This window comes from Leptonychotes weddellii, chromosome 3 (genome assembly GCF_054177405.1).
Source record: "Leptonychotes weddellii isolate Sample4059 chromosome 3, ASM5417740v2, whole genome shotgun sequence".
Lineage (NCBI taxonomy): Eukaryota > Metazoa > Chordata > Mammalia > Carnivora > Phocidae > Leptonychotes > Leptonychotes weddellii.
In genome coordinates, this window is record NC_138371.1 from 127543126 (window position 1) to 127570014 (window position 26889).

Consider the following 26889-nt stretch of genomic DNA (forward strand, 5'->3'; position numbering starts at 1 on the left):
AACTGACTGAGCCACCCAGGTGCCCGGAAAGTTAACATTTTTAGATGAATAGACAGCATAGAAGTCCTTTGGAATAGCTTCCCCAGTGGCCCAAGTCATGAGGTCAGGTTTGATCAGAGAAAACAAACCTGGGCTATTCGATGATGCTGCAGTTTAATGACCCTTGAAACTGCCATTTGCATGCTATCAAATATTGCAACAACTTCCAGGATCTTGTCATCAAATGATGGTGCAGCAAATATCTGAAAGGAAAAACTACATTACATTTCCCCTGATGAGGTTAAGGTTTAGATCAAGTGACACATCAGCAATGTAAACTCTGCAATATACATATTAAAAAGAACTTATGAAAATAGTAAACAGAAAAGTAAGTAAACGTTGTTAGGAAATGATAACCCAAGGGCAAAAAGAAAAACCCACTGAAGATGATTTAACGTAAACAAACTTAATAAAAAAGGTTTAAAACCCACATGGATAAAATGCTAATGTCTCTCATAAAGCACTCTTTGAACCAGTGAACTATTATATTTCTAAATAATCCATCTTGGTATAAAATGTGTTAAACATCTGTTCACACATAACTTTGATGTCTTGATAAAATGGTGCATGTAATTTTAGGAAACCTAAAATACCCAGTTTCCTTGGTATGTTCTAAGGGAAATCTTTCAATGTGTTACAAGCAATATGTATGTACAATGTGCTTTACATCTTAATACAACAACTTTTTAGGGCATTTGAGATGACAACAGACACCTCAGAGAATAAAAACCATGCAGGATTACTTTAAATGCATTTTCACAAAATTAATTTAATCAAACGAATTAAATTCCGGCTGTGTTACTTTGTTCCTTTTATTCTCTCTTTGACTATATGACAAACAATTATGCCTCTGAAAAAAATTATTCAGCATCAAGTAATATCCTAGTTAAAACTTTCATTGAAAATATCAGGATGTGAATTTGCAAACTTTGATGATTTTTTATCATTTTTGTTAGTAGAATACGTGGTTTTAAATCCTGTCTCTGCTACTTCCTGTGTGAACTTAGTCTCAGTTTCTTCATTGGTCAAATTTAGATAAAAATTGTGGTTGTTAATAATGAATGTGAAATTCTGAGAACACTATCTGATGGCTTGGTAGGTGCTGTTAGCTTTGTTTATCTCACTGATTTCTTCCCTTTAAAATATTTAAGAGTAGTTACAGGCTGACAAAAAATTAACAGCTAATATAAGTTTTATAGTTCATTAAGATTGGAATATATTCATATAATGAAAATTACAAATATATTCCAATTTATTTTATACTTTAATCTCCGTCTGCTCATTCAAGAGTCCTGAAAAAATGGGTCAGTGGGAACTCTTATTAGCCTCAAATAAAAGGGGCTATCATTCCTCACATGTGATTCTTCAAAGACTGTAATAATCCTTTTTTATTGTTATGTATATCTTAATAATTGTTCCTTTCATTTTATTATTTTTAAAACATTTATTACATTCGCTAAGTTGTGTTTTTTCTTTTTTAGACTTTCCTGTCTAAACATAGCTCTAAATTTCAAAGGCCAAATGAGCCCTCTTAACATTCCTAAAGATAAAAATAATAATAACAGACACATAAATTTAGAAAGTTAAAAGTACAGAAGGCATTTTGGTAAGCAGAATAATGTCCCCCTTCCCACCTCCAAAATGTCCATGTCCTAATCTGCTGAGGTTGTGAATGTTACTTTACATGGCAAAACAGACTTTGCACATGTCATTACTAGAAGGACCTTGAGAAGGGGAGATTATCCTGGATGATGCAGTGGGCCCAGGGTAACCACAAAAGTCACTGAAAGTGGAAGAGAAGGGCAGTTGGGGTGATCAGAATGATGCGATGGAAGGTTCAGCCTGCCTTTGTTGGCTTTGGAGATGGAGGAAAGGGCCATGGGCCAAGGAATGTGGGCAGTCCCTAGCGTCTGGAAGGTGCAAGAAGATACTTACATCATCCTCTTTAGTTCCACCCCAAAAGTTAGTGCCTCCCGCATAGCTGGGAATGTTCAACACCGCTATTCCTTGCAGACTGGGGAGAGGAATATACTGCCCATCACACTGTAAGGTAAAAAGCTTAGAGGTTAGACAAAAAGAGCAAAACTGCTAGTTGGGAAGCCACTCGAATACCCAAGACAAAGGATGATGTCGGGAAGTGTATCGGTAATGTTTGCTTCTCCTGTAAATATATTCCTACACATTACCTTTCTCTTTTTTTTTATTTTTTATTATTTTTTATTTTTTTTTAAAGATTTTATTTATTTATTTGAGAGAGAGAGAATGAGAGACAGAGAGCACGAGAAGGAAGAGGGCAGAGGGAGAAGCAGACCCCCTGCTGAGCAGGGAGCCCGATGGGGGACTCGATCCCAGGACTCCAGGATCATGACCTGAGCCGAAGGCAGTCGCTTAACCAACTGAGCCACCCAGGCGCCCTCTCTTTTTTTTTTTAATTAAAAAAAATTTAAAGTGTATATTCCTATGGCAGAAGTTGTAACAGAAAACCGACTTAAAATAATGTTTTACCTCTTCTTTCTGTCAAAATCAGGCAGTACTTTTCTGGAGTTTTTTTCAGATCACTTAATGATATTCTCACTTGCATTATGGTCACCTTTGTGCTTATGTCAAGTGTCCTTTTGGAAGCAGGTTCAGTGAGGGCTTCTGGGTCCCAACCACCTCATCTAGCCCCTCTCTCACCTCCTGGTACTCTTCTCCTGCTCTGTAACTAACTGGTGGCTGGCCAGACTCAAAGCTGAGTTCCTCAAGTAGTCAGAACCAAAACCAAGGAAAGAAACACCATGCATGTCGGGAAGTATCTTAAATTCCGTGTCTCCTAATTAATCACTTAAATGAAAATTAAAATTACCACTTAAGTAGGGAAAAATTTTCCTCTGGCTGGTGAGTAAATTATACATGACAGGTAAGCAAATTCTTACTGAATAGAAGGTTTAATCCTTCATTTTAAAAGAGGACAGCTTGCAGATGTCAGACTTACAACAGATGCTATAGTTTCATTAATTCTTACAATAAAAAGTAATTAACATAACTTTATAAAACTCGCATTTTAATGCCTGATCGAAATGATCTCCAAACTTTAGAACAAATGAAAATCCAGTTTCAATCCATTTTTCAACCGTTTAAAATAACTAAGAATATCTCATACTTGATTGTACTCCTTCATGCATTTTTTACATTTTCTTTTCTTTTTCATAAAAATACATTCAAAGGTTTATACTCTATCCCAGCACCTGGGGCCATTCCTGGCACCCAGCTAATGCTCAGTGTGTATTTATTAAAGTGAACAAACATTAAGTAGAATAATAAACTTTTTCTGAATCCAATAAATTGAACAGGTATCTTTGTGTGCTTTAGAACAAGCTGTTTAAATCATATAACTAACTTAAAGGAAATGGAAGAAATGCCAGTAACATCCATCTTAATTTCACAGCGATGATAAATCAAACCAGCTGATCATGCGCTTGTGCTCTAGAGGGGAAGGTATAATGAGTTTATCTTTACTAGGACATTTAGTTGATAATGAATGAGCCAGGCACTTCTGTAGTCCGCATTCCAGTGTAAAGATAACACCTAAAAAAATAATGCTCCTGTTTAATTTAATGAGCTGTAGACTTAAGATTTGCACACTTTTCTGTACCTAGGCTATACCTTAATTAAAAATATCTGGTTATAAAAAGATACAGGATAGGAAAGACATGTGTATCAGCATCAACCGTGAATCCTGGACCAACGGTGAGAAAATAAAATTCACAGAAGTTAGTAGACTTTTCAGAGCCATGTCCCCAATCTTCTTTTTCCTGTTAGTGAAGGAGAGTAAATAACTTTTGCTGTCCTTAATTTCCTCTTTAAATTAGTAAAAACTACTAAAAAATTTCAATGTTCAAAATCTCTTTATTTTACTATTGTTAGAATTGGAACAAATACACATTTAAATTAGAAGAGTCTTTATACTATGAATGTTTTCTCAGGGATTTGTGAAACGTCAGGCATTATAGAATTGGGCCAGAATTTGTCAACTTAAATGAAAAGATCTGTGGGAATTCATCAGAAATGCTCTCCTATAAATGTCCTCATCATGGCTCCACCTTCTCACAGAGCACCAGCGACTCCACAGAACCATCCACATTTCAGGAGCTAATGATAATGATAATTAAGTGTGTCATTCATATCCAGTGTCTAAACCTCCTTTAGTATGAAGTTGATAATCACCTCCATTGAGTGTTTAAGCACTTGAAGAGGCATTTAGGCCAAATTAGCTCTGCAAATGTAATTATTTTTCTAAGTAAGATAATCTGAACTATCTTTACTTCAAGATGAACTTACCTCAAGTTGAACCCTCTGTTCTAAATTCTTATACGATCTCTGTAATAACTCCCGGGTTCCAAGGACTCCATACCACATCAAGTTTTTAGTTCGGCTCCTGAAATAAATATTGGCAGACAATTTAATAGCTATTATTGATTTACTCTTTAAAGGCAGAGCGAGCAAAAGAGCTAATAAATGAAATTAAAGTGAAATTACCTTCATGTAATAACATTATTACTATTACCAAAATTACCTGCATTTTTCAGGGTGCTCCTCTCTCTTATTATTAAATTCTAATGAAATTTTTGCATCTAATCCAATCCCAAAGTAATTGTTCATGACACATTTTTCTGAATATCCATCTCTGTGATAATAAGGAAATGTACATAAAAGTCAACTTCAGATTCATAACAATTACAATTTGCACACAAAATAGCACTTAAAAGCATTTAAGCTTCCATGCCTTACAGATGAGAGTAAAACTTAGCAGGAATTATTTCCTAGTCATAGGCCATGTGCACAAGCCCAGAATATATATGTCATTTTTGGTACATATGATATAAAGGGATAGTGAACAAGGCAAAGCAGAGACAGAGTCATGGTAATGCTTTTCTATTAATTGTAATAAAACCTTAGTTCTGCTTCCTGTGTAAGACCCTCGCCAAACACACAAATGGGAGGGCCTTGCAGTCAGGTGCCAATGCTGTTTTTTTGATCACTAGAAATTTTTCTCCACTTGTACTCTTATCAATGGACAAATATTTACTGAGCAGTAAAATGACTAGATCCAGTCCATCTTCTGGGTGCTTTGGAAAGTACAAAGAAGTTTAAAATATGGTACTGTCTTTGAGGAGTGTCATTAGAGAAATGAGATATAACAAAAGCAAAATTTAATACAGAAGTAAAAGCTCATATTGAACTGCCAAAAAAAAAAACCCTGTAGTTTTAAGAAGGGAAGAGATCAATGTGGGCCAGAAGCTTCTTGAAATAAATCAACCTAGAAGCTGGATGGGGAAAGATGAGATTTGGCAACGCTGAGAAGAAAGGAGGAAAAAGGAATAGCAAAAAAAATGGTTATGAAGGTGCCGATGAATACAATATTCTAGGGGAAAGTAACATAGCTGTGCCTCATTTTGCCATAGGGTTGTGATCCTACACATGGGTCCTGTCCGGCCCATGAGACAATGGGCCGGACAGGAGCCCTACCTCAGGAAGAGATCATGAAAACCACTGTGTTTCAAATGCATCAATGTACTCTTCATTATCAACTTTTGGAATTTTCTAATGACCCTCTTTGTATGGGGGGCCAAATTTCTTGTAATGCATTGACAATGTTACCATTAGTATAAAGCAGAAACAAGAAAAGCCAAAACAAGGTATTTACAAAAATATTTTCTTACACTGAATCTGGATCTGGGTCAATAAATGGCGTTGCACCAAAAGGATCAATATTTGCTAGTAACATTTTGTTGATTATAGAACTCCCAGCAATTGAGGCAGCTAGTCCTGCTCTTAAACCTGGCCAGAAAAATAAAGACATACAGGATCACATATTAAGTACAAAGACAGAGAAAGGGCCAGTGCATTGTTTTCAGGCCTAATCTCAGACACCTTGCCCCCAAAGCATGGTTTTCAATGTCTGCTCTTCTCATTAGTCAAAACTAAGAACTATGACATTGGTAATTACAAGATTTCTGAGGCTTCTTAGGAGCTATATGTTGTCATAAAAATGCAGCAGATGAAGACCCAAATAAGAGTTTCTTTGTGACAGTTCCTCACTTACCATTCTAGTGATTCTATAACTTCAACAAATAAATATTACTTCCTTTGTTACAGTAAATAAGATGGTAGTCTATAAGGAATTTACAATAAAGGCTGAATTACCAAGAATGTCATAGAGTTACCACTTCCATACTCTCAAAGCATAGATAATAACATTCAATTAAAAATATTAATAGAGGGGCACCTAGGTGGCTCAGTCGGTTAAACATTTGCCTTCAGCTCAGGTCATGATCTCAGGGTCCTAGGATTGAGCCCTGCTTTGGGGGGGGGGGGTCCCTGCTCAGCAGGGAGTCTATTTGTCCTTCCCCCTCTCTCTCTCTGCCCCTCCCCTGCTCATGCTCTCTCTGTCTCTCTCTCCAATAAATAAATAAAATCTTTGAAAAAAAATTAACAGACATACACAAAACTCAGTGTTGGTGTCAAGAGTACAAAAATATTAAACACGGGTATTTATGAATTTAAGAAAAATACAACTTTTATCTTACTTCCAAATATGTAAAACTTCAAGTTTATTTCAACAACTAGTTAGTTTTCTACAAGGTAGTTATGATGTTCAAAGCTAATTAATTTTATCATCTACCCAACTAATTGTTGATGCTAGAAGCATTAAACTCTGAAAAGAAGACAAAGTAATAGGGGCCTAAGAGAACAAACAAAAAGGAAAGAAGAGGGAGGAAAAATATGTCGTGGAATTGAGAAACACTAGGATATTAGAAAAAAAAGTCCTTGAGCAAACATTCTTTTCCTCAGCTGTGTGCTCGTCTTAGAAGATTATTATTCCTTATTTTAGCTACAAAGTTTAACTGATTATCAAATAATCAAGATGAATTTTATTCTGTCATTTAATTTCATAGTTTTGAACGGGCTATAGCATACTTAGTTATGCCAGTTTCTTTTATCTCTAAATAAGTGAATAAATGAACAAAACAACTGTTCTGGTGAGGAAAATAAGAACAGTTTGGAGATGTGAAGAATCAAACTCCAGCTGCCCCAAAGAAAAGTATATTTTCTTTTTTTTTTTACAATCTTTTATTTTTCATTTATTTTAGGAGAGAGAGCAAGAACAAGCACCAGGGGATGAGGCAGAGGGAGAGAGATTTTCCGCTCTAAGCGTGGAGCTGAACCCAGGAGTGGGAGACCTAACTCACTGTGCTGCCCAGGCGCCCCCAATAGAATAATATTTTAAGGCTAGCCATATTCACAGCTTTAGCCCAGACAGGTCATCCCACGGTTCCAGGTTTAAATAGAGATATAACCTCTAGACAAGGAGGCCTTTCCAGAATCAAACATGTTCTGCATTTATCTTTTCTTATTTTAATATTTCATTGAGATATAATTAACATACCATAAAATTCACCTTTTAAAAAGTAAGTGTATAATTCAGCTGTTTGTAAATATATACACAAAGTTGTGCAATGATCAGTACCACCTAATTTAGAATATATTTTTTAAAGATTTTATTTATTTATTTGAGAGAGAGAGAGAGTGCACATGCGAACAAGCAGGGAGAGGGGCAGAGGGAGAAGGAAATGCAGACTCCCCATTGAGCCGGGAGCCTGATGCAGGGCTTGATCTCAGGACCCTGGGATCATGACCTGAGCCAAAGGCAGACGCTTAACCGAATGAGCCACCCAGGCGTCCCTAGAACATTTTTTTATTACCCTCAAAGAAATCCCATACCTGTTGGTAGTCATTTTCCTTTCCCGCCACTCCCCACATCCCCAAACCCTGGAAACCACTAACCTACTCTCTTACCCTGTGGATTTGACTCTTCTGGACATATTGTACAAATGTAATCACATAACGTGTGGCTTTTTATGTCAAGCTTCTTTCACTTGGCATAACATGTTAGGAGGTAATCATGTTGTGGCATTTACCAGTGCTTTGTTCTTTTTAAAGGCTGAATAACAGTCCACTGTATGGATACTGAACATTTTGTTTCTCCATCAACTGATGATTACTTGAGTTGTTTCTTCTATTTGGCTATTATGAATAATGTTGCTCTAAAACAATCATGTGCAAGGTTTTGTGTAGACATATATTTTTAATTCTCATGGGTCTATAACTAGGAGTTGTTTTCTGGGTTATATGCTAACTCTGTGTTTAATTCTTTGAGGAACTGCCAAACTATTTTTCCAAATGGCTGTACCATTTCATATTCTAACCAGCAATGTATGAAAGTTCTAATTTTTCCATGTCCTTGCCAATATTTGTTATTATCTGTCCTTTTTGATCGTAGTCATCCCAGTAAGGTAAAGTGGTATCTCACTGTGGTTTTGACTTGCATTACCCTGATGACTAATAACGGTGAGCATCTTTTCATGTGCATATTGGCCATTTGTATATCTCTTTGGAAGTGTCTACTCAGATCCCACTGCCCATTTTTAAATTGAGGTATTTGTCTTTTCATTGTTGAATTTTAAGGGTTCTTTATATATTCTGAATACTAGTCCCTTATCAGGTATGCCATTTACAACTATTTTCTCCTGTCCTATGGTCTCTTTCCTTCCTTCCCTCTTTCTTTCCTTCCTTCCTTCCATCCATTCATTTGTTCTTTTTGATTTATGAGAGAAAATAGTTTTTGTTTTTTGTTGTTTTTTCTTTGTTTTTAGACAGAGAGAGCGTGCAGTGGGGAGGGGCAGAGGGAGAGAAGAGAGAATCCATGTTGGGCGTGGAGCCCAATGCAGGGCTCAATCTCACAACACTGAGATCATGACCTAAGCTAAAATCGAGAATCAGACACAACCAACTGAGCCACCCAGGCGCCCCGAGAGAACAAAGTTTTATGGGAAGCCACAACAACCCAGAATTTGCAAAAACTAAAAGTAAATGTACCATTTTGATGATGGCAGGTTATCAGTTGATCAGACCAACTACCCCTCCTCACTATGAGGGAAAACAGAAAAGCTGAGCAAAATGTAAAATGAATTCATTTGAAGATCATAAAGAGGTAGACCAATGATGAGGGCTTACCAGCCAACCATTAGAAAAGGAAAATGACTTAGTCAGGTGAGCCCAGGACTTAGGCATAGATTTTTTTTGGTTTTATTTTGTTTTTGGTTTTGTTTTGTTTTTACTTTTTATTTTATTGTGAACACTTAACATGAGATCTATCCTCTTAACAAATTTTTAAGTGTACAAGGCAGTACTGTTAACTATAGATACAACGTTGGACACAGCAGATCTCTAGAACTTATTCACCTTCCTTAACTGAAACTTTATGCATGCTGGCCTGTTCTTTGTAGGAAGGTTTGTTATAGGTCTAGTTGGATTTTCTATTCTTTTTTTTTTTTAAAGATTATTTATTTATTTGACAGAGAGACGGAGAGAGAGAGCACAAGCGGGGAGTGGGAGAGGGAGAAACAGGCTCCCCGCTGAGCAGGGAGCCCAATGTGGGGCTTGATCCCAGGACGCTGGGATCATGACCTGAGCCAAAGTCAGCTGCCCAACCAACTGAGCCACCCAGGCGCCCCCGATTTTCTATTATTGAATCAGTTTTGGTAGTTTGCATGTCTCCAGAAGTTGGTCCATTTCATTGAAGTTATCTAATTTGCTGGCATGTAATATTTGATAGTTTTCCCTTATAATCCTTTCTATTTCTGTAAGGTTGTTAGTGATGTCTCTCCTCTATCATTCCTGATTTCGGTAATTCAAATCTTCTCTTTTTATTTCCTTGGTCTCTCTAGCAAAGGCTTGTCAATTTGTTAAGCTGATCACAGAATCAACTTTTGGTTTCATTGATTTTCTGTATTGATTTCTATTCTCTATGTCATTTATTTCCACACCAAACTGTATTATTTCTTTCCTGCTCATTGCTTTGGGTATGTTTGTTCCTCCTTTTCCAGTTTATTAAGGTGGAGAATTAGATTTTGAGATCTTTCTACCTTTTTAATATAGGCAGTTACAGCTATAAATTTCACTCTAAGCACTTCTTTAGCTGTATCAAGTAAGTTCTGGTGTGGTGTATTTTTGTTTTCATTTATATCAAAGGATTTAAAAATTTCTCTTGTGATTTTTTTCTTTGACCCACATATTTCCACGTATTTGTACATTTCCAAAATTTCCTTCTGTTATGGATTTCTAAATTCATTCCACTGTGGTAAAAAATCGTCCTTTGTATAATTTCAATCCTTTTAAATTTACTGAGAATTGTTTGATGGCCTAATATATGATCTATCCTGGAAAATGTTCCATGTGCATTAGACAAGAATGTATATTCTGCTGTTATTAGGTGGAGTGTTCTGTAGGACACCTGTTAGGTCTGCTTGTTTTATACTTTTTTCAAATCTTCTATTTCCTTGTTGATTTTTGTTTAGTTGTTCTATCCACTATCAAAAGTGCGATAATAAAATCTCCACCTATTATTATTGAATTGTCATTCACCTTGTAGGACAGACTGATTTTCAGGGTGTAATTTGGGATCCAATCGACTCTGGAATAAATCTGGAGCGTTTTCACTAAGTCAAACAACTGGTACTTAAGGAGACATCAGAGGCATCTGTATTTTCCTCCTCCCCAGCTGCACATGTTCTTTGCTTTCCACTAGTACTAACCCAATCCCAAGGTCAATTCATCTCATCAGAGCTGGAATAGCTGTCTCAGATGTTCCGAAAGGAAGCAATGTTACTAGCCTAAAAATGACAGAGAGACTTGTGGCTTACAACAAAGAGGAAAGCTGTGGAGATACCTAAGAGGTAGTGGAATATAGGATCAGATTTACCCTGGGCGCTTAATAACTGCAGATTCCTGGGCTGCATTCTAGTATAACTCAATTAAAATTTCTCAGGGCAGGGCCCCAAAACATATATTTTAGTGCTTTGTAGGCAATTCTTACACACACACACACACACAAGTCTAAGATCTGGAGTCTGGTTGATAAGAGTGACAAGAACATTCTCCTAAAGGGACATTCGTCTCTAAGAACACATTTCTATAGTGCATGGAAATGAGTACTTAATACATTTTCACAGAAATACTTAAAAATACGCCATGTTTCAGAATCTATACTACCTGGGCAGATTATTCTGGTGTTGAGCACAGGGAGGTTTTCTTTGCTGGCTGCCACAGCTGGACCAGAGCCAGAGTCAGTTTGGGAACGACTTGCCCGGCCATCTGGAGACCGAGGTGCAGGTGCAGTTTTAACTGTTGGCAAAAGGTCCCGATTATAAAAAAAAAAAAAAAAAAAAGGTAATGATAAAGTTTTAAGAATAAGAAAGCCCTGATAAATTCAGGACATAAAATAATTTAATGCACGTTTAAATCAATTAACAGAACTGAAAATATTACATTGTGTTTTCCTATTCTTCTACCATTGTTTTCACTTCTTTGAGATTTACTGTATGGAGGGATTCGGCCACAGGTAGACGTCCTGATAGCTCATTTCAAACAGATGGAGATTAGTAGCAAATCCAGGCCTACCATAATTAAAGGTCAGTAATACTCATAATTTGAATGTGGCCAAACCATATTTAAAGATAAAAAGAAAGTTTGAAGACTGATGATTTTTGAAAATGGTACATATGTGTTATAATGTATACTACCAGTGTAATCCTTTTGTCATAAACGTTGGGTGAATGATCAAATTTAATTAATGTAATTCCCAGAGCTAAGATGTGAAACATGAGTTAACACTGTCTTCCATACAGGAAAGGAAAAATGGTATTTTTTTCAAATGAAACCAATATATGTTGTCCTGCACTTCTCAATTAACTATATATTCAAAACAAAATTTGGCCCAAAATAGGTCTATCATATTCTTTCAAATGTTCAATACATTTAAAAAATTATTCCAAAACAGAATTACTCTTAAAGTCAACAAAAAAAAGAGATTTAATTCTGTCTAAACTAGGGCAATTTAATGGAGAACAAATAGTATCTTTAACTAATTTAGGAGCTATTGGCAGGTGTTTAAAAAAAACAGTATTCCTCAAACTCAATTTAAAAATACTCAAAAATTTAATTATCTTTACTCTCCCTAAGACTAATTACAAACTAACCATATTAATCTTACACTCTCTTCTCTTTCTTCAAAAACAGTCCAGTTGCACTAAAGAAAAGTAGCAGACAGACACTTTTTTTTTTGGACAGATGCAAGACCTGGAACTAATTTCTAATAAAAACAACCTTTTGATATTCATCTCTGATAAAAACCAGAGAGCATCTTAGTGACTAAGATTGATGTAACATTGCAGGTAACTAAATTAATGTTTCATGGTTCTTCTTAAACATAAGATCTCATTGATCATATTAATATACGGTATGGTACATCTCAGGCATATGAATCATTGCATAATTTAATAATACAATGAATGCTCTTCAAAAACTAATGATTATTTAATACAGAAATACTTCTATTACTATTGATTCCCACTAAATCGGATTACTAGCTAGAAAATAAGATCAAATATTGCAACATTAAGGTATCCAATGTTGCAATATGTGTAAGTTTATGTCTATTTCAATATCAATATTTATAGCTGCATAATTTTTAGTTTTTTAGTTTTCTTTGCAGACTACAATGGAAGTGTTCAGTTCATGAGAATGTAGTAAGACGGAATGGTAGCCAGTTGGAAAATCATTAGCAATGAGTGCTGGAAAGCCAATCCTCCAAAGAAACCATGCCTTATCTTAAGGGAAATGATCAAGCAGCATACTGTAGGAATGCCATTGTCAGCCCTGCTTAAGTCAGCTTTATTAATGGATGAAGACATACAAGTCCTGCTTATTAAACTCTAGATGAAGTAAGTTTGAGATGAGACAACCAAGCTTCAAAAGATTTTGACAGGATGCAATGACAGATCCAAATCGAAAAGATAAAAGTTCATGGGGATGAGCATGTACTACTCTAATTAGGTTCTAATTAGGTTTAAAAAAAAATCACTTGCACAAAAATAAGAGGAGATCAGGTTTATAGAGTATTACAATATAATACTTCATGCCAAGAAAAAATCTTGGGTAGTCCTTAGAACATAAAAAAATGTCCAGAATGAGTAGTGTATGGCTATCAGTGTGATATTATACTACAGACATATCAGGGGGATTGTGTTCAAAATGGGGCATCATACTGACCAATTGAATGCAACCAGAAAAACTAAAAAGTTTGAAATCGAGTTAAAAATTGGTAAAAGAATTGAGGAGACAATGTGGGAAAGAAGATATAAGGTGTGGGAAGAGGACATGAGGCCATGAAAGCTGTTTTCAGTACCATTTAAGGGCTGTCACATGGCAGAGTTGTCTTCAACACTGTGAAGAAATATATATGAACTTGCTTTTAAGCGACCCATAAAGCACCACACCAAAAGTCAGCAGTTGTTACTGTTACCATTATCATACATAAAACTTTATTAATTAGTGTGCCCATGGGTATAAATTTAAGGAAGAAAATATAAAGCTGAATATAAAGAAAAACCTTCTAACAATTAAAAGCTGATCTTAAGAATGGGATGTATCGAAAGTGAGTGGTAGGGCACCTGGCTGGCTCAGTCTGCAGAGCTTGCGACTCTTGATCTTGGGTTCGTGAGTTCAAGCTCCACGTTGGATGTAGAGATTACTTAAAAACATAAAATAAAATATCTAAAATGAACTGAAAAAAGAAAGTGAGTGGTCCAAAGGCTCAATGGCCATCTGTCAAGAGGGTTCTAAAGTATGCCTGTATTGGATTATATGCTGCAACAGGGATCTTTAAGGTCTGTAGGGTGTAAGGTTGTAGAGTTGAGTTGTGTGCCGGAATAGGTACATTTCAAGTCTAAAAGGGCTACGGGTGTAGAATATGTATGCGTTGGTTGTATGTCAGACATGTGAAGCTATAAGGTCTACTTTCAAAGTTTCTGAGAGTTTTACATTCCATTAAGGAGCATTCTTTCGAAGCTGATGTAATTAGCAGCCAAAGCAGTGGAAGGAGTAGCACTAGTAAAAGTATGACAGAATTTTCTAGGCACTCCCCATATACAACGTCTCCAACCTTCACAGCTAGTAGGCACATCATTATCCCCATGTTACAAATGAGGAAACCGCCGAGAAATTAAGCAATGTGCCCAAGTCTGTATGTCATGAAAGTAAAGCAGGAACTTAACGATTGCAGTTCTGAGTTAATAGTGTTGAGTTTTCATTAGTACCATGCAATTATTTTCATATTATCTTCTCAGACTCATTAATACTTTAATTTCTGCTTTGCTTTATTCTAGTAAATGAATAATTATTCCCTTATACAATCTGAAATATTAAAAGTATAAATTCATCTTCAAACTTAAAAGGTAGAGGAATAATTACTATTCTTCAAGTGACTACATATTAATTTCCTGGCAAATATGATTTCAGTAGAGATAGGGTTGTAATTAGATGTCCAATGATTTTGAAGATTAATTTAGCAATAAGAATTAGCAAACTGTCCAGGCTGATCAATGGAATTCAGGGGACTGCTCAATTATTTAAATGGCAAGTTCTGTGCATATGTGACATGCAGTTTTCACATAATTCTCAAAGGCATCTGTGGGCTAAAGACAGGTTAAAATATGCTGATTTAGGTGTTTTTTCCCTTCTTCCTCAGGAAAATTACAATATTTAGCCATGTTTGGTTCCATAATCCTTAGTTTATTATGATAATCTCCAGATTATATGACAAAAAGGGATGTGGGAGTACTTGACAATCATCTAAATGTTACCTTTATTATTTTAGTATTCATAAATATCTAAGCTTTAACTTCTGAAAAGCCTTGTTAAAAATAAAAATACAAAGTTTATTTCAAACTGAAAAGCCTTTTGAAAACTAAAAGCAGAGTCGTATTCTATTTAATTCCAAAATAATTAGTTTTCTTACCAGTTAGTGACTCTTTTGTATCATCGTCTTTAGATTCTTCTTTAGATTCATCTGTTTCTGTACTATCATTAACGAATGACTGGTTAACTGGTTCACAGGGATGAACACTCTGGTCATCCATAACTTTAAGTAGTAAGTAGAGAAATATGTTTGGACAAGTAAAAATAAAATCCATAAATATTAATATATGCTTAAAAAGAAAAATGAAACATAAAGCAAAAGAAATTCCATATTCACAAATAAACAGTAACTGGTAATAAGTTTGGGGGTAATATCTATAAGTACTAGAGATTATAAAACTAAATATTTAAAATTGTAAAAATTATATTTTTATCAGAAGAAAAAATAAAAGAATTCGAGAATGAAATACAAGTCCAACTACAAGTCACAATCTATGAAGTGTTTTCAAATATTAATTTTTTATGTTAAAGTTAACTTTAGTCCACTCCTAAAATTTTAAGAGAAGTATATACATTATATTCATACAAAAAATTAAAATACAGGCAGAACCTTTATAGACTCTTTAAAAAGCAACATAAACATTTAGGAAATGAATTTAAGAAAGTATTTTCAAAGTAGTTTACAGGTTTGATTTTCTTTAAGAACTCAACAGATTCCAATTAGGTAAAAGATATTTAAAATTTTATAATTGTAACTTAAAGTAATTTTCAATGTTTCCAGTGTATTTTTATCTTTGAGATGTTATTTCATGTATCATTAATATGCTGATCCTCACATTAATATCATATGCAGATCTTACTAAAACAACAAAGAAGACTTAGTACAAATTTCATTCTGTTGGCCTTATCTTCTGTCCTGCCTGAAAATTTTGTGTGTGTGTGCAGTCTGACCAATGTTAAAATGCCACGATGCTTACAAGATAGGACTGCGGCTAACTTCTTCAAAAGCTAACTTTGTTCATGTGTACCTTTGCCGGCTTCTTCAATGACTTGTCTCACCGCTTTCTTTAAACTGTTTGCCCGCAACATTATTTCCTTTGGTTTGACAGCTTTCTGGGAGGGAGGTTTTGCAGGGTTATCCACGAGCTGTTCTTTGCTTTCACACAAGGATTCTTCACTGGAAGATTCCACGGTATCTTCTTCTACAATGAGAGAGTGGATGCCTGGGAGAAGGGGGGCAGCCTGGGAATCTGCGTGTAAAGCTTGAAGCAGTTGTTCAAGCTTTTCATTTAGGACCGAACACTAAGGAAACAAAAATACAGCAATGAATATCCATTGGGTGGAAATGGAAAAGGACAATTTGAGTGAATCACTTCTGATTTTGGAGGAAAGGTGCCTATATTAATATTTACCAATTAATTGGCTATCCATTGTAGATTATACTTTAGACAGCTTATAGACTAAATAATCATTTTTGTGAAAGAGCACAATTATGTAAATTTTTATGTGTGCTTCCAGAATACGCCCACTCTACCATCTTTATATAATTATTTTTCCTTAAAAGAAAATCTCTATCATCTTTATATAGGTATTTTTCCTTAAAAGAAAAGAACAAACACTTCATTTCAAAGTGACACGTTCCACAAAAAACTTATGCAAAACTTATACAAAATATTGTGTAAGCTTTTTTTTTTCCTAAAGTAATCGACGTATGGTACCGTTTTGAGCAACATAAACTGAAGGTCTGGCTGAGTCTTGGTAAGCTCTCCTTCAAAGCTTTGGTTGTGAAAGAGGTGAACGGTGTCTACGGGATTACTGGCTCAAAAAAAGAGCAAAAAGGAAAATGCACAAGGATAAAGAAGAAAAAGAAGATGCAGAAAGAAAAACATGCACTCCGCCCTTGTTTCTGTCTGCTTCTCTCGATTGACTAAGGGTAAAGAAACATGGAGGGCTGAAGCTATTGCTAAGACTGCCCTAATACATCTTTTATTGCCACACAGGTTCCCATCCTTCCCTCCTCCATTTATTTGTCCTTGATGTCATGCTAAGACGAGGCTATAGCAGAAACAGTTAAGAGAAAAAAACATGGCTAGAGAAGTCTTCTGTTTTCTGAAGCGCTCCACAGAAGAGAAAAATAAGAAAAAAGAGGCTGAAAACATCAAATGTCTGTTTATTTCTATTTCCTTTTCCTTTCACTCAATTAAACCACCATCTACAGCATAAATCTGGAGATCATTCCTTTGCAAGCCCAAGAAAGCCAAACCTTTTGTGGGAATGCCCTGTCATGAACAAATGAAAGCAAAGAGAATAGCTTTTAAGGTTCTTACTTAACCTCAGAAAGCTCATAAAGGGGAAAAAAATCTATAAAGAAAAAGGCAAAGCAAGAAAATAGAACCCTGAAAGGGGCCAAGAACCATAATGTCTGGGGAACCCAAAGAACCACGCAAGGGGGGAGCCTGATGACCAGTTTCCCTGGAAATGGAAAGCCATTCCTCTCCCCACTGGAACACCAGCCGCCCAGCATTTTCCCCCACATGACCCTGCTGCTGAGCATTTCTCCTTGGAGATGTCAATCTGTGGGAAAAGGGAGTTGATATAAAATTCAGGATGTCGGATGGTCTTCAGCAATGCGGTTTTCCTACATATTCCAGGGTAACTGTAAAATAGAATATATTTTAATCCCTTACATCTGATTCCAAAGTAGTTTTTCTCTTGATTTAAGATGTTTTGGCAAGAAAGTCACTTAATCAATTTAGCTGTGAAACAGTACAATGTTAAGGTTGTCAGTAAAAAACTTGCACGCCCTGGGGCGCCTGGGTGGCTCAGTCGTTAAGCGTCTGCCTTCGGCTCGGGTCATGATCCCAGGGTCCTGGGATTCGAGCCCCGCATCGGGCTCCCTGCTCCGCGGGAAGCCTGCTTCTCCCTCTCCCACTCCCGCTGCTTGTGTTCCCTCTCTCGCTGTATCTCTCTCTGTCAAATAAATAAAATCTTTAAAAAAAAAAAAAAAAAAACTTGCACGCCCTGAAGGTGACCCCCTTACTTTACTGGCCACGGCGTCGGCTGCAACGGCGTTTTCCAACGTTTTTTCGTAGGCCTTCTCTACTTTGGCAACAAAGTCCTTTACAGTTTCACAGAGTATCCTTGGAGGAAAAGAAATTGTGCAATTCAGTAAACCCTTAGACTGGGTTGGTTTGATTTACAAACACATTTAAAAACAAGCACAATTAGGTAAACTGTCAAAGCATAGGGACCATTTGTATGTAAAACCCACACTTCTACGTGTTGTGTAACACGTACTAGTAAGTTCCAGACATTCTGAATTACAAATGGAAATGCACACGAATAAAACTTTGCTCTGTGTAAATTAAATGCTCGTCGTTCTAAGGTCGTAACAAGCCTTTCTCAAATATTTAAATTAAGCTCTTGAGAAGAGTATTTGTAGATCTCATTAAAAAAAATAAGCATTATGTTCAGTTAGCCAACATATAGTCCATCATTCGTTTTTGATGTAGTGTTCAACGATTCATTAGTTGCGTATAACACCCAGTGCTCCGATAAAAAAAATTAAAAAATTTTTAAAAACCACACAAGATATCACTAAAAAAAATAAGCATTATCTCCAGCACCTTACATATTTTCATAACAGAACTTGCAATGTTAAAAAAAAAAAAGGATAAATTTGTCACTTGATGTTGTCTGTCACTCTACTATTCATGATCCAGGTATCCTGAAAGTATATTGTTCCTGAAGAGGAAAGGGATTGTGTAAACAACCTGCCACTTGAATTGAGTTACAGTCTCCGTAAATCCATTCGTTTTTTTCCTTAAGGTAACCAGTACAGTCATATGCAAGACTAACTTAATTTAGATCTTGTTAGTGTCAACAATATATGGTTTACTTGTTTGTTGCTTTTAATTACATTTGGTTTCTTTGCAATAGAAATAGATCAAAAGACAAAATAATCTGAAACCCTAACACTAACTAAAATCTGTCTTTCAGAAGTCTTTGGGACTGGTGCTGGATTACAAACAACCCAACAGAACGGTATGTGACCAGTTTTCTGTAGCAAGGGCTAACAGTGATTCTGAAAACAAAATCAGATGATATTAAAATAATAGTATTTCTCTTTATTATGGATACAGACTAAGAAATTTGAAGGAAAAAAACCCAGGTTCCAGCAATTACTTTTTTTCTATTAAACTCACAATTTTCTCTGTTACGTGAGTGACATAATGATTATGTTTCCAGATATTTAAATATTATGACATCAAGCCATTCAGTAGATACAGTACACACACACACTCCAAACCTTCACATTTATCATCTAAAAAATAAATGAATTATTCCTAAGAATTTTTGTTTTCTTTGTTGTTTCTTGGTAACCATTTCTAGATTTTTACTTGGACAAAAAGTAATATTTCCTAAACTTCAATCTCTTTGTTGGCTTTTTAAATTCACATTTCTCCAGAGGCTCTAGCTTACTATTAGAGATGCATTCATGTGCTTTACCTCAAGTTTTGTCTTCTTTGTTCATGTATACTACTTTTATGGACCTTCTTGAAATATTAAGTCAAGCTGTCATGAAATTTTTTCTATGAACTTTACTGAAAGTTTCTCTAAAATGTCCCACCTCTGAGGAGAGGAGACACTGACCGTCCTCCCACTTTATGTAACTCTAAAATAGAGGTTTTCCTTGCTATTATTACAACACTTTGTTGATAAAATTTTCTCCTGTGAAATTTATGAAACTGCATATGCCATAACATTGCCATAGCTACTTTTGCTGGTATTTTACTAACTCCTAGGAACAGAGCCTGTTTGTCCATCAGTCTAGGAATGAAAGGGGCAACAAAGGTACCGTGATGCTCAGGCAGATGGAGGCTGAAGGAATAGAGTATGATTCTGTGTTAGAGATTACTTGCCATGTAAGTTGTGGGAGGGATCAGAAGAAATGGTCTACCTTAGGATCCAATAAGTTTCATATTCCAGAAGACAAAATATTACACTCTGGAGAAATGAACTAACTTTTTATTATACCAAAATAGTGAATGTAGAATTCTTAAAATTGAAATAAAATGTACACCTAAAAATAGCATGATTTCAAAGTCATACCACCTGGGAACTTGCAAATTGGAGAAAAACAATTTTAAGATGTATTTGCTATGATAACATGGAAGACATTCTCCAACTGATACAGTTTTCTACTTTAATGCATAAAGACATCTGGAAAAGACGTGCAAAAATCAAATAAATGGAAGTGGAATGTGGATTTTCCCATAGGGCTATAAAAATTTTTAATCCCTAATTATATCTTAAACCAATTTTGACAAGATATTTCCAAGCATTTTATTTCTTTAATTTTGTTCTCTTCCTTCCAAGTTGAGCACAAATATGCAGTTGATATTGCACCAAATATTCAGTTGAAGCTAACAAAAGTCCATATTTAGCAAGCTTGATGATTTCCACTATCACTGCAATTATATTGTATTCATGAGATCTATACTTTTTATCACTAGTAGCAGTATCTTCATTTATCATTCATTTATCTTCATTTTCCACATATTTTTTAATAGGGGCAAATGACAAAATATGCAAACACTACACTAAGAAAAATATGGCGATGGTGTCCAAACGGATGCACATACTGGCAGGCAGGGGTCATCCTATAAGGATCTGAAAAATTCATTTTCCATCTGATGTAAATAAGTTCCAATCAGAAATTAAAGATGATTTACAAGTATCTGTGCATAATCTTAGCTATCTCTGTGCTCTGAGGAAACATTCTAACAACTACGTATCTTACCTCACCTATTCAATGGGGGAGGGGGGGTTGCCTAAATTATCTCTAAGATAGATACCAAATCTGAAATTCTGTGGTTCTATAAGAATAGTTCCAATCTTATTTTTCCTGGCGGATGATCTCCTTTTCTAAGTTTTGTCTACAGAACAAATTGCATTTATTTAATAACTTTGCTTTGTATTTTTATTAATAAGTGACACCTATAATTGCTGACTAATGCTTCTGATTCTCAGAAGGTAACTCATGTTACCATACCAAACTGACAAAATTTCAAAATCAAAGAAATGCTGACATTATGTTGGTTAACCCATAGTAACTACATTAGTTAACCTACATATTAGCTATGCTAATGGAATATAGCTTTTCCATCAGTATTTTCAGCTTTTTAAAAAGAGTTAAAACAGCTTAAGCTACTGGGAATTACTTTTTAATAAAACAAATATAAACATGCACCGAGAGGGTTAAAACATTCTGCCTTAACAGTGTATCATTTAACAAGTAAATGGCATTATCAAAGGAAGGGAATTCTTTGTTATCTAGGTGGTGGTTACAAGAATATGTATGTGAACACGTGTATGTGTGTTCTTCTTTCTCATCACTAAGCTGTACCCTTATGATTTGGGCACTTTACTGTGTATATATCATCCCTCGATAACAAAAAAAACTTTTTTAAGCAGGGAGAGCTATTATAGATTTTACAAGTCTTTAAAATACCTATAAACCAAATGCAGTATCTGAACCTTGTTTGGATTTTGATTTGAACAACTCAACTGTTTAACAAAAACTTTGAGATAATTAGGGAAAATGGAACATGGATTGAGGAATATAGATAGTCTTAGAGAATTGTTACTAATTTTATTAAACTTTTTAATAAGACTATTAGGTATATATACTGAAAGAACAAAATGATTTCTGGGATTTGCTTAGAGATACTATAGCAAAAGAAAGTGGGAGTGGATGACAAAATTTTGATAAATACTGAAGCCATGTGATGGGTATGGTGGGAAACCATTATACCAGTCTCTCTACTTTTACGTATGTTTGAAAATGTTAATAACAAAAATTAAATTTAAAATAATGCCATATTACCGGTACAAATTTACTACATTTTGTCCTTTCTTTTCTCTTGGACCTCTTTATGGCAAATCCCCTAAAATTTTAATCTGGGGTTATAAAGACAGGACAGCTGGGCAGACTGGGAGCACAGATGAGTGACAAGAGGGGACCAGGGGTGGAATAGAATCTGTTTCAAGGCAAATGAGCTGGTCAGAGAGAAATCCAAAGCTAAAGCTAATAGTAGAGCCTAGACAAAGACCCAGGCAAAGGTCGGGGCGCCTGGGTGGCTCAGTCGTTAGGCGTCTGCTTTCGGCTCAGGTCATGATCCCAGGCTCCTGGGATCGAGCCCCACATCGAGCCCCACATCGGGCTCCCTGCTCAGCGGGAAGCCTACTTCTCCCTCTCCCACTCCCCCTGCTTGTGTTCCCTCTCTCGCTGTTTCTCTCTGTCAAATAAATAAATAAAATCTTAAAAAAAAAAAGAGCCAGGCCAAGGTCAAACAAAAAATTTGAATGTAATTGATTAAAACATGAGATGATGATACCATAATTTAATATAGCACTCTGTAGTTTATAAGCTCTATATTTATTTCATAAATCAACTTAATTCTCTCAACAGTTCCATGAGGGAGAAAGGACAGGCATGCTTTCCATTCTTACACTTGATAAAACAGACACAGGCCACAAAGCTACCAAATGGTTGAATCTCAGCTAGGACCCCAGATTTACTCCTACTTGGTGCAACATTGTGATTTACTCCAGTGGTTTTCAAGCTGTTTTCCAGAAACACTTCAAAGATTCTGCAAATACTTGATTCAAATTTCATTTAGAAATATAAGATACAATTTTTTTACATGCTCAAATAATCATTAGAGATATTAGAGACAAATAATATACTAGCTTCTACTTTAGAATTCACATTTTTTGTGCAAATCTTAGACTATATTTGATGCAGTTTCCAGTTATTTCTGTATTTTATTTCAGTTACATGGCAGTAAGGAAATAAGATACAGAAATAACTAGAAACTAGAAACATCAAATATAAAATTATAACTGTCATCTATAATTATAGCTTAATTTTTCTCATAAATGACTAATAATTTAATCCTGTCCCATTTATTAATGACAACAAAATAGATTTCTAATCTTTTATTTTTTTTTTAAAGATTTTATTTATTTATTTGACAGAGAGAGAGATAGTGAGAGCAGGAACACAAGCAGGGCGAGTGGGAGAGGGAGAAGCAGGCTTCCTGCTGAGCAAGGAGCCAGATGTGGGACTCGATCCCAGGACCCTGGGATCATGACCTGAGCCGAAGGCAGACGCTTAATGACTGAGCCACTCAGGCGCCCTCTAATCTTTTAAATATTGGAATTCTACATAAGATTTAACGAAAGACAATGTTAAAAGTCAATTATATCTCAATTAAAAACATGTAAAAATGTAGAGAAGGCAGTAATCAAACACATCAAACACATGCAGGCCAATATTAAGGATTCACTGACATCCAAACTATGAAAGGGGCCAGATAAAATATTTACTTAACTGCATCAAAGAATAATTCTTTTATAACTTGTTATACTTTTAAAAAGTTTCCATTTCAGTTTTCCATCTTTTCTAGCAAGATCTTCTAAATGTCCTACAAAAAAAGCATTTGATTCATAGGGCAAGGGTGGCAAATGCAAATGTTTTCCTTGTAGAAGGAGCTTAGGAAGTACCTAAGGAATGGCTTTGGTATATAAATTTGCCCCAAGATGAGGAAGACAATAGGGAGTGCTGAGGCCTGGGACAAACTGGAGATTTCACCGTAAGGCAATACAATTTGGTCAGAAAACGCCCAACCAAACAACAGCGACAGAAAACCAGCAGCAGCACTCTGCGTCAAACACCGTGTCTGCAGCCCACCTCTCTGGGCAACCAGGGTGCGCCCCTGACTTAAGCTCCTCAACGGCTCCTATCGCTCAGCCCTGTTTCCTATCCCTGGGGCTTATGGCATCAAAAGCAACTGTCACTACATTTATACTTGTCACAAGCAAATCTGTTTATAATGATTTATCTTGTCTTCCCTTGATTCTTTGCAAAGTAAGTATATAATATACTAAAGTTGGTGTATTTTGCCCCCACCACTTCCCTAATCCCTCACTCTCTTTCTTTCCTTCTTCTTTTTCTCCTCTTTCTGTATAAGAGTAATATTTCCTTGCTAAGCCAGAATCCCAAAGCATACTTTTACCCTTGCTTATCAGTTGAAAATGTCAGCGGGTTTCACCCTTCCCTCTAGTTGACTTTCTAGGTCTTGGGACATCAGTATGGGATGCTTTAGAACTAAATTCTACATTCCAGGCAGCAACATTTGGGATAATAAAATCAAGTAGCTCTGGCTCCATGTACAGAATCAATTTAACTAAAATCTGATAACTTTGAATTAAAATATAATTATGTAATTTAAACATGCTGATAAATGTCATTTGGAAAAATCTCTTCAATATTTTCCCTTTCCTGATGTAAACAGTTCCTAAAGAGTAGTGTTTATGGAAATAATAAATGATAGTGAAATGTGTTTTCATATTATAATTAATCATAAATACTTCTTTATTTTTTATTTTATTTATTTTTTATTTTTTATTTAAATTCAATTTAGTTAACAGATGAATGCTTCTTTAAATAGGAGCTTAGATTGATTAAACTCTAAACACTTACCAAACCATTCTGATAAAAATGTTTCAGATTAAGCATCCAAAAAAAAACCCCTCTAAAGATATACTTCACTGCAAATAAGATGCTAAAGTGATTAAAAAAAAAATGCAAGTTTAGTATATCTAATTCTGTAAGCTACTTCACAGATTTTTTGGGGAGGAAAAAAATCACAAAAAAGTGACATAAATGGTAGGAACGAGCATTTTCACCATATAACTATTTCATGGCTTCAACTCCATCACTCACTTGGCAGATGATATGACCACGGCATGTTCATCAGAATTGAGGATTTTTGTAAGATGAGCTGCGACAGAGTCCTCATAAATTGTCATCTGAAAACAAACAAAAAACCCCTATACTGTATTATTGTTTCTGGCATTTATACCGCTCGGTTATTACTGCTTCTAAAATGGGACTGTTCAGGACACACGTGACACAGGGCAATTAATATAATGACATATACAAAAGAGTTATCATAGGAAATAAATAAAACTTCCTTTCTGTAAAAGGCTTTTCGCTTCTGAAACTCCTTAATCTATAGTCTTTAAAAAAAATCCATAAAATTCATTAAATTAAAAAAAATGTCGAATAGCTGAATAGATAAAGAACCCCTGCGAGTCGGCACAAAAAAGTGCCAGACGACCTAATGAAAAATGAGCAAAAGGCTAGAAATTTAAAGAGGAAGATATACCAATGGACTACCACCAACGACAGGTGATCAAGCTCATCAGCCATCAGGCAAACACAAACCAAAACCACAATGTGGTTCCACCGCGTCTGCCAGAAGAGCTACAATGAAAACAAAAGCAGCAACTAGGCCTGGGAAGAGCCAAACACTGGCGAGGTTGTGGAGGAACAGAACTCTCATTCGCTGCCGCTCCCGGTAGGAGAGCAGGAGTTGATACAAATACTCCAGAAAGCTGCTGGGTGTCTATCAAAGCTGAGCATACGCATATACCATAAGACCCAGCAATTCCATTCCTACATATGTATATACCCCCAAAGAAATGCGATGTGCGTTCACCAAAAGACACGTGCTAGAAAACGTTCACAGCAGCCTTCATTCAATAGTAGCATGGATAGGGGCGCCCGAGTGGCTCAGTCGGTTAAGCGTCTGCCATCGGCTCAGGTCATGATCCCGGGGTTCTGGGATCGATCCCCGCCTCGGGCTCCCTGCTCAGCAAGGGAGCCTGCTTCTCCTTCTCCCTCTGCCTGCCGCTCCCCCTGCTTGTGCTCTCTCTCTCTCTCTGTGTCAAATAAATAAATAAAATCTCTAAAAAAAAAATAGCAGCATGGATAACAGATTGTAGCCTATCTGTGCAAGGGGGTACTATGGGGCAATGAGAATGCTGTGATTTACAGCTGTGCCACAAGATGGATGAATCTCCCAGACGTCATGTTGAATGAAAGGATTCAGAGAAGGGCTGCTTACAAAACGATTCATTTCATAAATACAGAAACAGACAAAAATAATCTATGATTTTAGAAGCCAAGAGAGTGGCTCTTGGGGTGGGAGGTGGGGGTGGTGAATGGAAAGGGGCATCGGGGGGCTCGTGGGGTGCTGGTAATGCTGCCTTGTGATTTGGGCATTCATGACATGGGTTCATTTAGCTTGTGGAAAATTAGCAACTGTACATTTATGATCTGTGCGCTTTTCTGTATGTAGAATTCAATAAAAAGTTTTTTAGAATGCTGAATGCACTGTTCTACAACCATGTAAATAAATCTCTCTCTCAGAGAAGGAAGGAATCAAAATGCTCAGGGAGTCCTATGTCCCCTTTTCTGTGTGACTCAAAATTTAACATCCTGTTGAAAGAACATATCTTCCTAATAAGTAAAAATGTACACAATATCTAAACAGCCTCAATTCAGAGCCTTCCATCAAACGTCTGCCTCAAATATATACCATGTCCTACAGCTCAAAAATTTCCAGTGTAAACCACCTGCTCTATTCAAGCTGCTTCCTGTGCTCTTCTATCCTACTCAGATGTCCTTTCATTGCTTCTTACCCATTAGCATCAGTTTATTCAGACTTAAATGAAGATCCAATGACCAACCGCCCCTCCTTTAAAGCCTTCCTGACTAGCATCTTCCCAAAGAGATCTCATTCCCAATTTCCATCCAGTTCCACCAGTGGCTAATCAGTATGTTAGTCTTTTGAATTTCAATCTTACTTTCTTCACGGGCAGAAAGACAAGAGGGGGGGATCCTCAAAGCCTCACACGATATTGTGTTCACTTGCAAATCCACTTCACTCATTTTCTAGTCTGAACATTAAAAGCTGCATCTTTACAGTCAAGATCAGAAAAATGAAAATATAACTTTTTAAAAAGCAATGAAGGGAAATATTTTTCAAAAAGACAGTTTTATTTCTTTTCCCTACAGGACAGATTGTCATAAAGCCTAAGAAGGTAGGGAAAATATTTTATCTTTTTTTTAAAAAAGATTTTATTTAGGGGCGCCTGGGTGGCTCAGTCGTTGGGCGTCTGCCTTCGGCTCGGGTC

The 26889-nt window shown here is 36.0% G+C and overlaps 1 protein-coding gene across 1 annotated transcript in view; it reads right to left on the reverse strand.

Moving 5' to 3' along the window:
- Positions 1 to 26889, reverse strand: part of DGKH (diacylglycerol kinase eta) — a 168197-nt gene that overhangs the window by 29833 nt on the left and 111475 nt on the right. The window contains exons 9-18 of the mRNA XM_081815508.1: positions 24632 to 24738; positions 17879 to 17978; positions 15867 to 16140; positions 14939 to 15061; positions 11134 to 11265; positions 5742 to 5859; positions 4595 to 4705; positions 4360 to 4456; positions 1975 to 2082; positions 129 to 242 (exon numbers count right to left, since the gene is read on the reverse strand). Coding sequence (XP_081671634.1) covers positions 129 to 242; positions 1975 to 2082; positions 4360 to 4456; positions 4595 to 4705; positions 5742 to 5859; positions 11134 to 11265; positions 14939 to 15061; positions 15867 to 16140; positions 17879 to 17978; positions 24632 to 24738 — 1284 coding nt within the window. The remainder of the gene's footprint in view (positions 1 to 128; positions 243 to 1974; positions 2083 to 4359; positions 4457 to 4594; positions 4706 to 5741; positions 5860 to 11133; positions 11266 to 14938; positions 15062 to 15866; positions 16141 to 17878; positions 17979 to 24631; positions 24739 to 26889) is intronic.